We start from the raw sequence: 16412 nt of genomic DNA, 5'->3' as shown, positions 1-16412 counted from the left end.
TAGCCCAATCAGCATACTAATAATGATAGCCCAGTTTTTTAGTGGTGTTTGCCTCATTCTTAGAAAGTAGCAGGATATTAGGTTGCAGAGGGAGTTGATATGGAAATCAAAGTTGTGAGCCAAGCTAGGTACGGCCTGTTTTTCCATGCAGGTAATGCATTTAGTGCTCAGAGTGCAAGACCAGTCTGTACAAGGACATTTTCGTAATCCCAGATGTTGGGAAAATTAGAAATGTATCCATTATACCAACAAGGAAGGAAAGTTTGGCCAAACATGGAGACAAGGAGTTGCCCATCTAAACCAGATTCCTAAAAATTTGCCAAAGTGTGCCCATGACAGTGTTAGGGATTTTCTGAGTTGAGAACCTCTCCTGAGCATGAAGTCTAATATTTGAAAGTGCTCTGTTTCCTCTGATATTCATAGCAATTTATCTGAGCCACACTGCTGTAAGGTTCATTTAGAATAAAACTGACGTACTCTACCTTCCAGGATCATCTGGACCATCATGGGTTTCTCAATGCTCTTCTCTGTATGGAGATGACAGCTAGTAATATCATAGTATTAATAAGCAGCAGTATCTGTTGTCAGAGCATAGACCCCCTCACTGCCTATAAACTGGGACTGGTGGCTGTTAAGCATCTAGATTGGCAGAGGAGCCAAGCACATTGAGTTGATGGGATTTGGCAGGGAATTAGGTGCTTGCAGAATGATCTGTATGTGGTGTTGGGGAGAGGGTTTTATGTGGAAGCCCTCAAAACATCATAGAGGTGACTTAGTGAAGAAGTGAACACAGAGAGATGCTGAAGAGGAGGTATCTTTTAGAAGAAAAGAGAGGTGGAATTTTGCTTTTGCTTTTGCTTTTTAAGGTTTAAGTATTTGAGAATGAGCTGGCTGGTAAATGGTTCCCTGAAGTGATTCTACTGTTGAGATACGATGAGTCTAGAGATGAACTGTATGCTGCTCTGTTTGTGGAAAGCCACTGGGCTGTTTTGTCGTTGAATATTAAAAGGTACAGGCTTCTTAATTAGAGATGAATCCTTAGATCATCACAATCAAGGTGACTCAGGATCCTTTTTTTGTCACACTTAAAATATATGTCCCTGCCTTATGAGATTCTCAAAGTAAGTCCAAAAAATTGATATTAATTAGTTTTCAAACTGCATTTTTAGAAGTACATGGTAAGGATGGTGAATTCAAGAAAAAATAATAAAAAACTGTCATGTCATAGAATCTGTGCTTTCAGTATATGCTGAAAGGGACCCCAAGATAGCTCCCATCCTTGTTTTATTGGAGAAGAAGTGGATTCTGAAAGGGGGGAAAGTCACTACCATTGATGAACAGAACACATCTTATTCGACTGTGAGACACCACCTCTCTTTTTAGTGGATTGTGGCAATTTGGAGATCGAACTCAGCTAGATCCTGTTTTGACTGAATTTAGTCCTTAAAAGAGCTGTGTTTAAGAAAGATTTCTTTTGTTAGGCAAGAAAGCACTCCTTGGCATGTTGGTAAATGTAGGTGAGGGTATTCTTGTGTAGGCTGTTGTCTTTGACTCAGAGTTTCTCTGACGGGTGTGTTTGCCCTACAGAAGCGGCGCTCGGGAAGGCAAGTAAAGCGCCGAAAATACAACGAGGACCTGGACTTCAAAGTGGTGGATGATGATGGGGAAACAATCGCTGTCCTTGGAGCTGGTCGAACATCTGCACTCTCAGCCTCTACACTGGCCTGGCAGGCGGAGGTATGGCCTTTGCATGAAGGTACTGACCTTTGGCCTGGGTGACAGAATTGTTCCCTAGCTCTTTGCTAAAGCCTAAGTCAGATCATTTTAACAGCTGCTTGTAGCCTTCAAATGATTTTCTGTTGTACTTGGAATAACATTCAGACTCCTTACTGTGCTCAGCAGGACCCTCTATGATCACACTCTTGCCTTGTTTCACCAAATTCATTTTTTTAGATAAATAATTTTTCCCTGTCTCATTACTCTCCAGCCAAAAGACTGGCTATCTTTTAATGCGTTGATCTAACAGTTCTTTTCCATCTGTAGACCTTTGTCTCAGTTGTTTCTTCTGCTTGGGATGCTTTACATGACTGGTTTATCAGTTTTACCTAAAATATCTCCTTAGAGGGGTCCTTCCTGACTCTTTTATCTAAAGTAGAGTCCTTCCCCTCATACTAATGATGTTCTATTTCAGCACCTTCTGTATTTCCTTAAAGCACTTACCACAATTTGTAATTGCATTTGATTGTGTCTGACCTCTGATTTTGTTTTATTTGTCTCTCATTAAAATGTAACAGTCTTGGCCGGGCCTGGTGGCTCACACCTGTAATCTCAGCACTTTGGCAGTCCTAGGCAGGTGGATCACTTGAGGCCGGGAGTTCAAGATCAACCTAGGCAACATGGCAAAACGCCATCTCTACAAAAAAAATACAAAAATTAGTTGGGCCTGGTGGTGCAGGCCTATAATTCCAGCTACTTGGGAGATTGAGACACAAGAATCACTTGAACCCAGGAGGTAGAGAGGTTTCGGTGAGCCAAGATCACATCATTACACTCTAGCCCAGGTGACAGAGCAAGACTCTGTCTCAAAAAAAAAAAAAAAATGTAAAAGTCTTTTGTATAATAAATAGCTGTTAACTGGATGAGATCAGATGAACTAGTAATTACAGTTGGAACTTGGAACTCTAATTCAGTAAGTGTGTATTGCAAGTCTAGAAGTATGTGCTGGGTCCAGAGGCTACCCAGAAGCAGGAGTGGACTGGAAAGGAGTGGTCACATGTATAGGAAGACAAGGATTCAGGAGGAACATTTCCAACATGCACTTTATAAAGCCCCAGAAACTGAATGGCATCACAGGCTGTGATACGACAGATGGATAATCTCGGCTGGATGCTAGGGTGTAATTTGAGGGGTGGGGAGAGAGGAGGGCTGAGAGGTAGGAGCAGTCACAGTATGAAGGGCCTTGACTATCACCTAAAGTATTTAATTTTTATCCTGTAGATTGGACAAGGAATAGGCAGCATTGATGAGTTCAAGCAGAAGAGTGGGACCACTATATCTGCATTTTAGCAGTTTGCATTGGCAGTAGTGTCAAGGACGAAGATGATAGTATTAGTGCTTGATACTAGAAAGGAGAGAAGGGTTAAATGTTGAAATCGAGGAGGTCTGTGCCAAGGAACTTACAGAGAAGACATGAAAAGCAAGAGAAGAAGCAGGCTGTGCATGTAGGAGGGGCATCATTGCCAAGAGCACATTCTGGGACACGGACTGTCTGTTATGGAGTCACTATTGCTGACTTGGCAGAATTCACTCTGGAGCGGCAGCAGCACAAATACCTGTCATTCCTCCTGGATGCTAGTGTTTCTTATGGTAGCTGATAATACTTTATCTTCCTCGACCACCTTGCCTCTAACTTAAAGCATTTTCATATAATTCCACATATTCTTTCACTCTTTGTTTGCATGGGAAGTATCAGGGAGCAGGGACTATTATCCCTATTTTAACAATGAAGAAACTGAAGCCCAGAACGATCCAGGTCAGAGTTACATAGCAGCAGTTAATCAGTGACTTAGTAGATAAGAGTGGATTTCATGTCTCTGCTTAGGGTTATCCAACTAATGAATATAATACTTAGTAGGAATAATAATTTGATGTATTGTCACTATAATACTTTTCAAGCAAATATTAATAGTTAAAAATAGCACTTGCAAGACTGCCATGAGGTGATAGAATTGTATTGCTTTATAATGGGGTTTTCATTCCTTGGGGATGTTATGGTTGGTTTGGTAGTTAAAATACTATAAGGGATTTTATTTTCTCCTAGTAGCCGTTTAGCCTAAGCCATTAACCATATTTCAGATGTTGTTATATGACTTCTCCCCTGGCACCTGAAGGGCAGCAGTAGCTGATTTAACTAACATAAATAATTCAGGAAATGTTATGTGTCTTATGCAGGCCCTTTTTTTTTCTTCTAAGGATATAGCAAAGAGAGGGTTTATATATGGCAAAACAGAAATTAGAATCTGAATTCTATCTCAAAAAAATTTACTGAATTTAAGGAAGAAAGAGGCCTGATTCATGGTTTTGGCTTTGACATTCAAAGAAGGGACCATGTGGGCCTTGGCCTCCGAGCCAAGGCCGGACCTAGCATGCAGGGCAGGCCACATAGCCAGTGAGGGGACTGGAGAGATTGGCTTACGGAGAGATTGGCTTACCGAGTGATGTTCAAAATCGGTGCTCTGTAGAGTCCTAGTTGCTGCAGAACCAAAACAGCTCTACTTGCAACTGTTTTTACATACTGGGCTTCCTGAGGAAGTTTGAACAAAGAGTTCCTAGACTAATGAAAAGCCTGAAAGGCTTGGATCTCATTTAGGAATCTAGGCAATCTCAAGGCACATCTAGTGGCACAGAAAATCACTGAAGAAGATGAGGCTTTTTCTTATATCCTTCTCCCAGAAGGATAAGTGGTATCTGCCTGCCTGCTAGCTTTAGCTCAGGACAGAGAAAGGGATGGAGTCAGCACCAGAATGGCCCCACTGACATCTCTCTGCAGATCTGTGCAATATCTTCTCAGCATGCTCAACCCAGTTCTATGACTGCTGGCCTTTGTCCCAGCCCCCGATCACAACTTCAGCATTGGTTACCAAGTGGTGAGTTGCTACAACATCTTTCCACATCATTTGCTTTAGCTCAGGACTGGCATATCATCACTGCTCTGCTTTGGACTCCATAGCACAATCCTGAGCATAGGATTCAGGGGCGGGAAATAAGTTTCCATCCTAACTGTGACTCTTTGCTTTCTTATTCTTTGTAAATTGATTTTGGTGTCTGGAACACAAACAGACTTTTTAGAGTTCTGCAGTGCATTTACAATGTATAGACTGTTTACAAGGCTGTGTCAGTTTTTGCCTCCTGCAGTTTGGGTGGTTTGTGTGATTTTGCCTTTTGAAACAGAAGGACTTGAATTTGAAATAAGGCTTTGGCTCATAGTGCTCTCCGGTGCTGTGCTCTGTGTCTTTGCATACAACGCACTTTTCTTTGTTGAGCCTTTTCCTGTGTCTGGCAGGCTGAGCTCAGTTGTTTCCTCCTCCAGAAAGTTCCTTGCTCCTCTGAGCTGGGAATAAGTGTCCCTCCCCTTTGCTCTTAGAGCACTCAAATATGTTTAACTGTCATTGTCCTTCTAACACCTGCCAAATTTTTTGTTTCCTTATTCTAAACCATGAGTTATGTTAGTGTAGGATTTGTATTTTTTTTTTTGGTCCTATGTGCCTCTCAGAAGAGTTTCAATAAACCAAAGTGCACATTTACTCCCAGGAACTGTTCAGATGAAGTGGCACTTTCCATCTTCTGTTTTATAATGTTTTTCACTATTGTAATGATTATTCCCAGAGTCTAAAGTCAGTGGAGACCCTTGCACCACTTATTCAGAGCCTGCAGCGGTCCTGGTTTTCGGTGCCTCTGCCATACTGTTGTGATGATCAGTCCTGATTGTTCCTCTAATCAGATTGCAGAGTTTTGCAAAAATAGGCATCACATTTTAATTTATTGTATTTTCACTTAGCATGGGTAGAACTTTGTTTCTATTTGTTAGTAGCCAATATAAAGATGTACTTAGTTGAACTTATCAAATATTTATTCAGTAAGTGAATAAATGTGTTGAAAACTCATTTGTGTAAACAGGTATGATTTGTTTAAACTTCTGTATTAGAAAGGAAAGAAAGAGATTTTTCTTTTTTCCCAGGCTCTTGTTTCTCCATTTCCTTATACTGGCATTTTTTCCTAACTGGTATTCATCTCTTTCTCACTTAAACCCTCAGACAGACCTCCTTTCTGAGGCTCCTTGCTGCTATTTGGCATTGCAGTAGCTTTGTGCCAGGGTGTGTGGCTCAGTGCAGAAGTGTTAGTTGGGGTCCTTCATCATGAGGCTCCTGTCAGCTCAGCCTGAGTGGGTAATTTCCTGAGTCTTCCCATTTCTTCCCTGGGTACAACCACTAATTCCCACTTTGTTTTCTTAAGGTTGTTTCCTATATTTGTTCCCTCTTGGTTTCTGCTGCCACCCCCGTGCTGAGGCCAATGTACAGTTTACTGCAGCATGCACTTTTGTCGTTTCCCTGCTATAAGTCTCTGCTCTCCCCAATCTGATACCAGACCAACTTTGCCAAAATACCAGGGCAATCGCTGGTATTTCTTAGTCTCCTGCTCACAAAAGCCAAGATGGTTACTTTTTAACTCCATATTAGATCAGAACTCCCGTCTTTTTTTTAAAGATGTGGCCACACGCTACCTGTTTACTCTCATTTCTTCCTATTCCTCATTTTGTGTAATGCTTTCACTCTAATAAGGCAGGTTACTTAGCATTCTAGGATGTATCATACATCCTGTACTATTGTTCTTCCAGCTCTGGTTTCAGCTTTTATGTCCTCTTTTATGAGCCGCTGTACTTTAGGGCCCTACTAAAACCTCACCTATCATGTGAAATCCATGCTGTTTTCACTTTCGGAACTCTCATTGGACTGCAGTTACTGTTAAACCAATTAGCATATACCCTGGGATATTTTTCAGACAGATATGTTTATTTTGTCTTCCCTGAATGAGTGTAATCCCCTTGAGACTGGGCATCAAACTCGATACGACTTTTGTATAGTCCATGGCACTTGGTAAACACTGTGGTTTGAAACGTGATTTGCTTCTTCTTAGCCTCCCTCCTTATGATTAGCTAAATAGAAGTAAAAGAGGTAGTTGGTTGAGGTTGAGGGCAAATAGGGTTAAAATTTTTTGAAATTTTTCCCTAAGGATAAAATATTAAGATTATATAAATCTCTGACATAAAATTGCATGAATTAAAATGGTCTTCTTTGAAGGATAATTTAAGGAAATTCCAAGCAGTTGAGAACAGATGGTTGTTATGGAAGTATGTTTGGCAAGCAGATTTAGTTTATATCTGTGTGTATCTGTACACACTGAGTGTTTATACACACATGATCGTACTTAGGCACAATCTCTGTTTAGGAAAAAAAAGATTCTGATTTTCCAGTTTCCTTCCTACTTTGATGTGTATTTTGGAAAAGCTGCTCTCTTTTCATTTCATTAGTATAAAATAAAAACTTGTTTTTCTTATTTGGATGATCACTATTGATTCTTTAACATGAATGCTTACCCTCTCTTTTTTAACAGTGCCAAAAAAAAAAATGAAGTTTTATTTCAAACTCCTTAATTTTCACTTGAAAATTTTCTGTAATGAAGAGTATTTTAAACCCTGACTTAATATTCAAAGCCCTGTGCTTTCTTCATCATGTATTAAAGTTTCATTAGATTTGGTGCTAGTTAAATATTCTGAATTGTAATCAAAATCCTATCGTTAGAAACCATTTTTATCTATTCTTCATGGTAGGTAAGAATAAGAAAATATTTGAAGCAATCTGGTAGTTAGGAAGAGAACTTCGTTCCTTTGAGTGTATGTGTATATGTGTGAATGCTTGCTTGCTAGTCTGTGGTATACATACAGACTTAGGAGGAGGTGGGGAAAGTAGTCAGCAGTCGTGAAAGTTTACTGCTTGCCCACAGATCTAACTTATATGTCACATCATTTCCAGAGCAATTCGCCCAAGTGCTCTGGCTTCTGTGTCCTCATAGCACATGCTTTTTACTTTTATTATCATGTTCTATTACAAAACCTCATAACATTACTTATTCAGAAATATGTATTGAGCACCTACTGTGCACCAAGGACTTTCTAATTTCTGGAAAGAACTCCAAGAAACAAAAGAGACAGAAATTCCTGCCTTCATGGAAGAGCCTGCAACAGACTTGCAACTGGTCTTTCCCTCCAGTGTTTGGCAGATTTTGAATCTACGTGGGATGGGAGGCCAAAGGACCAAGGTCAAAACTTCCAAAGAGTAGAAATAAATAGGGAGAGGCTGTTAATAAACATATTAAATAAGAAAATTACCTAGTACCTCAATGGCAGCAAGTGACATTCTAAAAATATATTAGAACAAGGGTGATATGTAATTCAGGGTGAGGATTGCAGTTTTAAATAGGGTGGTCAGAGTTGCCTTCACTAAAAGTATAATATTTGAGCAAATAATTGAAGGAGGTAACAGAGAGAGGGAGTTGTGCAGGGCAGAACATCTTAGAGGGAATCGTCTATACAAAGTCCTGAGGTAGAGGCCTGCGTGGTGTGCATGAAGAATAGACAATGGTAACTGAAACATGACAGAGGAGGTAGGAGGGTGGTTATAGACCCTGTAGGTTTTGTAGACATTGGAAGATCATTAGTTTTACTTTGAGTTAAAAGAGAAGCCTTTTAAGCAGTGTAAGCAGAGGAATAGCATAATTAAAAGGGTCATTCTGAATGGCATGTTGAGAATAGACTAGTGGGACAAAAACAGAAGCCGGGAGACAGTTAGGAGACTCCCAGGAATAATCTGGATGAGAAATGAAGGTGGTACAGACCAGGGTAGAAGCAATGGACATGGTGAGAAATAGACTGGATTTTGGACATACTTTGAAGATAGAGCCAACAAGATTTGTAGGCCAGTCAGATATGGTCTATGGAAAGGAAAGAGAAAAGTCAAGATTACACCAAGATTTTTGGTTTGAGTACCTGAAAGGATAATTTACTCTAACTCAGGTGAGAGAAGACTAGGTAGAAAGGGTAGGGAAGCGGGGTTGAGTAGGATTGTACTGTGTGGATAATTTAAATTCGAAATACCTCTGAAATACTCAAGTGGATATTGCATATAGTAATTATGCATTTGAGGCTATTGCCAGGGGAGCGGTTCTGAGCTGGACAAAGCCTGTATTTAAAACCGTGGGACTGAATGAGATCACTAAGAGAATGAATACAGATAGAAAAGAGAAGAAACCCAAAAACTAGGCCCTAGGCAGCTCCTGTAATAGGAGTTAATATTGGGGGGAAAAAAGATAAATTGCAAAAAGCTCTTTTTAAACGCATCATACAGCTGTGGAAGCAACAAGAATTAGATGAACTAAAATATCAGACAGTAAGAGTCATCCCTAGGTGGGCTGACTATTGCTGGCTGTTTTCTTGACATTGCTGGCAACACAGATTTCTTAAACAGCATACAACAATACTATTCGTAAGAGAAAATATTGATAAAATGGATTATATAGAATTTCTGTTCATGAGAATCTACATTCAGAGACTGAAAAGGGAAACTGGCTGGGCATGGTGGCTCACACCTGTAATCCCAGCACTTTGGGAGGCCAAGGTGGGCAGATCACAAGGTCAGGAGATGGAGACCGTCCTGGCCAACATGATGAAACTCTTTCTCTCCTAAAAATATAAAAATTAGCCAGGTGTGGTGGCACTCGCCTGTAATCCTAGCTACTTGGGAGGCTTAGGCAGGAGAATCGCTTGAACCCAGGAGGTGGAGGTTGCAGTGAGCCAAGATGGAGCCACTGCACTCCAGCCTGGGTAACAGAGCAAGATTCCGTCTCAAAAAAAAAAAGGCCAACCATATACTGGTAGAAAATGTTTGTAATTTGTATATCTGAGAAAAATCTTATTTAAAATAAATAATTTTGAAAATAAAAAAGAGCAATTTATAAGATAGGCAAATGACTTGAATAGTAGGCTCACAAAAGAGGATTTCCAAATGACCAGTAAGCATATGAAAAGGGGCACAGCATCCTTTGTTATCAGAAAAATGTGAATTAAAGAGACAGCACTACACATCCACCAGAATGCCTAATGTGCTAAAGACTGACGATATCAAGTCACCTAGAACTCCTGTACCTTGCTGGTGGGTGTCAAAATTGTTGCAATCACTGAAAAATTTTTTTACAATATTCATTAAAACTAAACATCTACCTACCCATAACCGATATTTCTACTCCTGGTTGTGTGTGTGTGTGTGTGTGTGTGTGTGTGTGTGTGTGTGATGAATGAGCATATTTTTCCACCAAAAGACATAATTTATATGAATTTTTTGTATAATACAGATATTGTAAGCAAACCAAATATTTCTCAACAGTAGAGTGGTTAGTGTATTTATATTACAAAATACTACACAGTGTTAAAAAGAATGAACTGCATACTGTATGATTCCATTTACATGAAGTTTAATAACACGCAAAACCAGCGTATTGTGGTAGAAGTCTGAACATTGGTTATTTACAGTGAGGACACAGGATATTTCAGAGTGTTGGAAAAATGGTCTAACTTGATCTTGGGTGATAGTTATATAAGTGCATATGTATGCATGTAAAAATTCATCAAGACGTACACTTGAGATTTGTGCATACTACAAGTAGGCCATACCTCAATAACTAAGCATTATGTTAGCAGGCCTGATAGTTCCTTGATGATCAAAACTAGACATATCTCATTTACTTCTGTAAGACCAGTACAGAAACTCAAAGCACTTCATAAATAATGTGGAATAAAAATTTAGAAAGGAAATGAGGTAGGCGGCTGGTGCAGTAGTCTCGTTTCTCTTAGCCTAGCACATGTTCACTCCCTATTCACCATAGTCAGACTTTTAATTTGTTGGCTGCAAGATCAGTGGTAGTGGTCTTTGCTGCTCATTAAAGTATACCTGGCTTTGGCCCTTTGCTGTTACCGTCCTGACACTATATAAGTCTGAGTGTATGGAGAAGGGGAAGACTTTTCACATTAAGTGGCATAAATCAAGAAAAATAGCTCTCTCCACTCTGTGGCCTCAGTGAGTCTGACACTTTATTTCCTCAGTGTATTTTCTTACTTCTTTTCCTATTCCTTGTTATTTAGCATTCAACAGTTACCTATTGATTATGCATTTTGCCTGGCATTTTCTATCTACATGGGTATATAAAACAAGGATCCTTGTCCTCAGAAGGTTATGTAGTAAAGGGAGAAGACAGCAATAAGCAGTGAACTGGCACCTTCACCTATCTATGTTTAGGAACCAAGCAGAACAAATACTTAAACAAAGAGACAAAACCTTAGGCTGTATTCGCACCCCTTTCTTCTGTTGTATGGTAATTATAGTTCACTTGCCTTAGTGTGGAGTGGTGAGAAGGGACGTGTGTGGTTTTGGATTAACTTCTGCATCGCATCTAGCACAATGCCACGTGTCTGGGAGAACTTAGTAGATATTTGTAACCTTTGGGAGCATCTGCCTATGCCTGCTTGCTGATTTCCATAATTCTTTTCTGCTATGTGCCTTCCTCATTTCTTTTAACCCATCCTCACTTTCCTGGGAAAAGCTTGATTTAAGATCTTAAGAGACGTTTTCCATAATTTTATGGTTTTGTGCCCTAGAATGGGTAGACTGAAGGTATACAAATCATCCTTCCGGGACGTTCCAACCAGGAACCCAGAATTCCGAATTTGGCTGTTACGTTGTTGTGATGGGTGTTCTTTTCATGAGGTGTTTTAAGTCTCATACTGTAATAGATCTGAAAAGGTCATTGTGCATACGAAACCACTGAGAAATAATGCTGCTCGAAGTTCTAGAAAGAATGTTAAACATACGGTGTTTCTATATTATAAATACTCTGTAGAAAGAGATTTCATAGAGATTTGGAGCATAGAAGTGTTGATGTTTAGGGTAAAAAGGAATTTATGTTTTTAGTTGGGATTTACATTCAAAGGATGATCAATGAAACAGCCTTTTCCAGCTACAAAGGGGAAAGATGGTACAATTTAGTAGACAATAATTATACCTTGATTTAGAATAGTATGTGAAAACATTTTTCCAATAGTGTTGGGAAAATGTTTTCACATACTATTTTATCTTCCCACTAATCCAGTGAGATATGTATTTTTAACTCCTATTTCAATAGATTTGAAAACTAGGAGGTGTTAATTGACTTGCCTAAAGTCAATAGCTGGTAGATATTAGAACTAATTTTAAGACCCAGACTCAGAGCTTTCTGAAGATTTTATGCAGCAATATGTAGGTCGTTTTGTAAAGAAGGTTAAGTCCGAGGACCAATTTTAATTATGTTAAATACAGATCTGAAATTGAATCTGAAAAACTTGTGTGCTCCTGTGATAGAGTTGTGTCCAGAGGTTAGAAGCCACCACTTTGAATTTTAGCTTTGCAAAATGTCTGTGACCTTTTGACCACTCTGACCTGATGGGAAGCCTTGGTACTCAAAGATGAACTTTTGAATGAAGTAGTACCTATTGTAGTATTTCTTATAGAATTATTTTCTTGGATTCTATGGTTCCAGCAATTTTCTTTCTTTTTCATCTTTGTCCCCAGGAGCCTCCAGAAGATGATGCAAACATCATTGAGAAGATCCTGGCATCTAAGACTGTCCAGGAGGTTGGTGACTCATGTTTCTAGCTTTTATATCATTAGCACAGATTACAGCCTCTGTGAAGAGATTTTTGGCTAGAGGACCTAGAATGACCATTATTGGCTGGAGTCAGAGCTAGGCAAGAATATTTTCTGGCTAGCCAACACTGATTTTTACCCCTAATAGAGCATTTTAGGACTTAAAACTCATAAAATGTCTAGAATGGCTCAAGCTGATGATTTCCTCCATTGTGATCTCGGCAAAAGCCATATATCCCTTAGGTGCTGTAGCCCACCAAAATTTAGCAGAGGGCCAAGAAGAAGAGATGGAAAAATTGTCATAATGGAGGCCAGATATGATGGCTCATGCCGGTAATCCCAGCACTTTGGGAGGCCAATGTGGGAGGATCGCTTGAGCCCAGGAGTACAAGACCAGCGTGGGCAACATAGTGAGACCCTGTCTCTATTAAAAAATATATATATGTACACACACACCCATATGAGTCCTAATGGAAACGTCGTGGGGGGTTCTTTTCTTCAGACATCCCAGGGCCATTGTAGAAATCTCCTAGAGGAATTCCTGGAGTGGTAGAATATGTTGGTGCTGGTGAGAGCATGGCTTCAAGTATTTATGAAAGTAAACTTTCTTACTTGGAGAGTGAATACCATTGGTCTTTCAGAAGCAAGGCACTAGGGGGACGCCAGAGATGAATGTAGTCACTTCTGCACCAGGTTCTGGTTGCTGACGTTTCTCAGAGACCTGGATTTATCAGCTGAGTGCCGTCCCAGCCTAGACTTTGGAAGGACAGCAGGAAGATAAACTTTTTACCTTGCAGCTGTGTATTCTACCTTTGGAAAACCTGACCAGTAGTTGTCAGGAAAAGGCCTGGGAAAATGAAAACATGCTCAAGAAATCTTTATGGAAATCAGGCAGAGACGTTGGTTACCTGTTTTCTTTTGGCTCATAGGGTGATCTGCTTAGGATCTAGACTGACAACTGCTTGCTATTTGTTACAGGTTCACCCAGGAGAACCTCCATTTGACTTGGAGCTATTCTACGTTAAGTATAGAAATTTGTACGTCTATTTAAAGTATTCTCTGTATTTGCATTTTATATGAATAAAACTTTCTTTCCCTTGTGACTTCGTTATCTTCTGCATCTTCATAGTCTTGCCTCTAAGGCATGACCCACAGGTCTTGGCTAATTCAAGTTTATCTTAGGTAGTAACACTCAACTGTAACTGCACACAGAATTACCTAGAGAGCTTTTTTAAACCACTGAAGCGCTTGCTCCACCCAAGGCCATCGGCTCAAACTCATTGTTATTTTTTTAAAAACTCCTTGAGCAGTCTTCATGTGCACCCAGGGTAGAGAACCACTCTCCTGTAGCATATGCTCTGTTCCCCTCTTGTATATTTTCATTTCTGCTACAGGCCCACTTTCACTAATGTGTATTTATGATCACCTGCCCACACCTGCCCTCCCTCTGTTCTCAGCCAGTTTCTCTAGAAGCTACAGAGAGATCAGTTGCTTGCAAGTTCTTTCTATTTTGTTCTCTGTTGTTGCCCTTAAGAGGAAGGCATTTCGAAGCCAAATCTCCAGCAGTTTCACAATAGACCATGTCACTATTTCTGTGTTAGATGGTCACCCTGCTTATTGCACACCTTAAAGCTCTATTGTTTGCTAGTTACGTGCTTGCCTGACAATTTCTGTGTCTTTGGCTAGTTCCTACCTGCATTGTAAATGGGCCACAATGGAAGAGCTCGAAAAGGATCCTCGCATCGCACAGAAGATCAAGCGATTTAGGAATAAACAAGCCCAGATGAAGCACATTTTTACGGAGGTGAAGCGATATTTACTGACTCATTTACTGCTTTTCTTGCAGCAGTAAATGTTGTGTTTACATTTCTAAGTCCATGTTAAAGTCCTATGTAGATCTGTTGCTCAAGTCAAATTGATAAATGTGTGCCGATTTGCAACAAAACTAATCTAGATTTAAATCAACGAAAAGTATCCCCCAAAGTTAAGGATCAAACCTTATAAACTGACAACTCATAACAGCATACATCTTGGTCTGAATACTAATAAATAGCTAGAGTGAGAGGAATATGCACACAATTCTTTCATCCCTGCTCCCTCAACCCCCCTCACCCAAAAAGGACATTTCAGAAGGTCCAAAAGTGTGAATGTAAAAAACAAAACAAATCTAAAAGTGTGAGAAAGTAAACAAATGCATAATTTTATTTATGTAAACTTGGGAATTTCTAAGTATTATACCTACAGCAAGAGGAAGGACTGATGGATTTTAATATTATTAAACAAATCTGTAAGTGCTATATATCAGAAAATGCCAGCCAGTCATGGTGGCTCATGCCTGTAATCCCAGCACTTTGGGAGGCTGAGGCGGGTGGGTCACGAGGTCAGGATTTTGAGACCAGCCTGACCAACATGGTGAAACCCTGTCTCTACTAAGAATACAAAAATTAGCTGAGCATGGTGGCATGCACCTGTAATCCCAACTACTCAGGAGGCTGAGGCAGGAGAATCAAGTGAACCTGGGAGGCAGAGGTTGCAGTGAGCTGAGATCATGCCACTGCTAGACTGGGTGAGAGAGCAAGACTCTATCTCAGGAAAAAAAAAAAAAAGAGAGAGAAAATGCCATAAACCTTAACCTTAATGTGTTGTTGTTGGAATAAAGTCTAAACCCTGTAATATACCCTACACATCCCTGTATGTCTGTTTTCTGAGATATTCCCAAAGCAGTGTTTTTTCCTTGGCTGGGAATAAGGAAACTGTGCTGGAGTAGATAGAAATAATGTAACAAGAGTTCATATTCTTGTGGGAAGGAAAGGCTCTTGAGAAGATTGGAACACTTGAAATTAAGGAGGAATAATACTGGGGAGTAGTTCCTATAACACTGTCTTTGGTCTTGACCTATTCAACATATTTATTAATAACTTGGGGAAATATTTTTGTGATATAAATAGTAACATAGTTTTGAGTCGAGCTTCGTATTCATTATTTCCAGCTGCTTTATGTGGTAGCTAGAGTACACATGGAGGAAACTCAGGCTCCTAGAGGCTGCAGCTTTTCACACACACAGAGGTAGCCTCCTCTGACTAAATCCTAACTCCTGAACACCCAGGAGACGTTCTAGCCAGACCCAGTACTGGGAGAATAAATGTCAGGATCGGTCTGGGTTTGTCTGGACAGGCTAGGATGAATAAATATGGGAATAAATGTAATATCCTACATTGTTCTTGGAATCTTTCTAGTTTTGAAGTGAGGAAAATGACTGGGTAGCAGTTCTAGGGAGAAAAGATATTGCCAGTTTAACTACACATTTACTGTGTGTCAAGGGTATTGCTTAAAAAGTAAACTAATCCTAGACTGCACCAGTAGAACAGTCTGCTGTACCATGCTCTTTTCATTTCTAAATGTTAGGTTCATCTGGGTACCAGGATTCAGTGGGGGACTTTGCAACACCTGAGGGTAGCAACAGGAGGACTGTCATGGTGGGAATGGGGCAGAGGTGGAGAGCAGACTGCACAGTGGTGAGAGCCTGGGCTCTACAGTCAAACTGCCTCACCCAGCCCAGCCCCACACCCATCTGGTGGCCTCAGGCCATGGCATAAGCTCCTTCAAACTCAGTAGCATGTGGATAAAGTAGGACTCCTGAGAGAATCAGCCTCACAAAATACCTGCAAGGATTAGATGATAGTGCTCTTGCCATTTTCAGCTTTACTGGAGTATAATTGACAAAAATGTTATTCAAGGTGTACAGCTTGATGTTTTGATGTATGTATACATTGTGAAATAATCACTATAGTCAAGCTAGTGAGCATATCTGTCACCTCACTTAAGGTTTTTTTTTCTTTCTTTCCCTCCTACCCCCACCTTAGGGTGAGAACACTTAAGATTTATCCTCTTAGCAAATTTTAAATATATAATACAGTATTTTTAACTGTCATCACAATGCTTTACATTAGGTTTCCAGAACTTATTCATCCTACATAACTGAAATTTTATACACTTCCACCAACGTCTTCCCCATTTACTCCTCCCCTTGATCCCTGGCAACCACCATTTTACTCTCTGCTTCTATGAGTTTGATTATTTTATATTTCACATATAAATGAGATAATACAATATTTGTCTTTGTGT

General features: G+C 39.9%; 1 protein-coding gene across 2 annotated transcripts in view; it reads left to right on the top strand.

Moving 5' to 3' along the window:
* CHD6 (chromodomain helicase DNA binding protein 6) overlaps nt 1–16412 on the top strand; it is a 202991-nt gene that overhangs the window by 87581 nt on the left and 98998 nt on the right. For both annotated transcript variants that reach the window (XM_078371699.1, XM_002806769.7), the window contains 4 exons: nt 1588–1737; nt 12213–12275; nt 13266–13324; nt 13974–14091. In XM_078371699.1, the coding sequence (XP_078227825.1) occupies nt 14002–14091 (90 nt within the window). In that variant the 5' untranslated portion in view covers nt 1588–1737; nt 12213–12275; nt 13266–13324; nt 13974–14001. The remainder of the gene's footprint in view (nt 1–1587; nt 1738–12212; nt 12276–13265; nt 13325–13973; nt 14092–16412) is intronic.

This window comes from Callithrix jacchus, chromosome 5, assembly GCF_049354715.1.
Source record: "Callithrix jacchus isolate 240 chromosome 5, calJac240_pri, whole genome shotgun sequence".
NCBI classification, from domain to species: Eukaryota; Metazoa; Chordata; class Mammalia; order Primates; family Cebidae; genus Callithrix; species Callithrix jacchus.
Note: the sequence above shows the minus strand (reverse complement) of the source record. Positions and strands in the feature narration are given on the sequence as shown.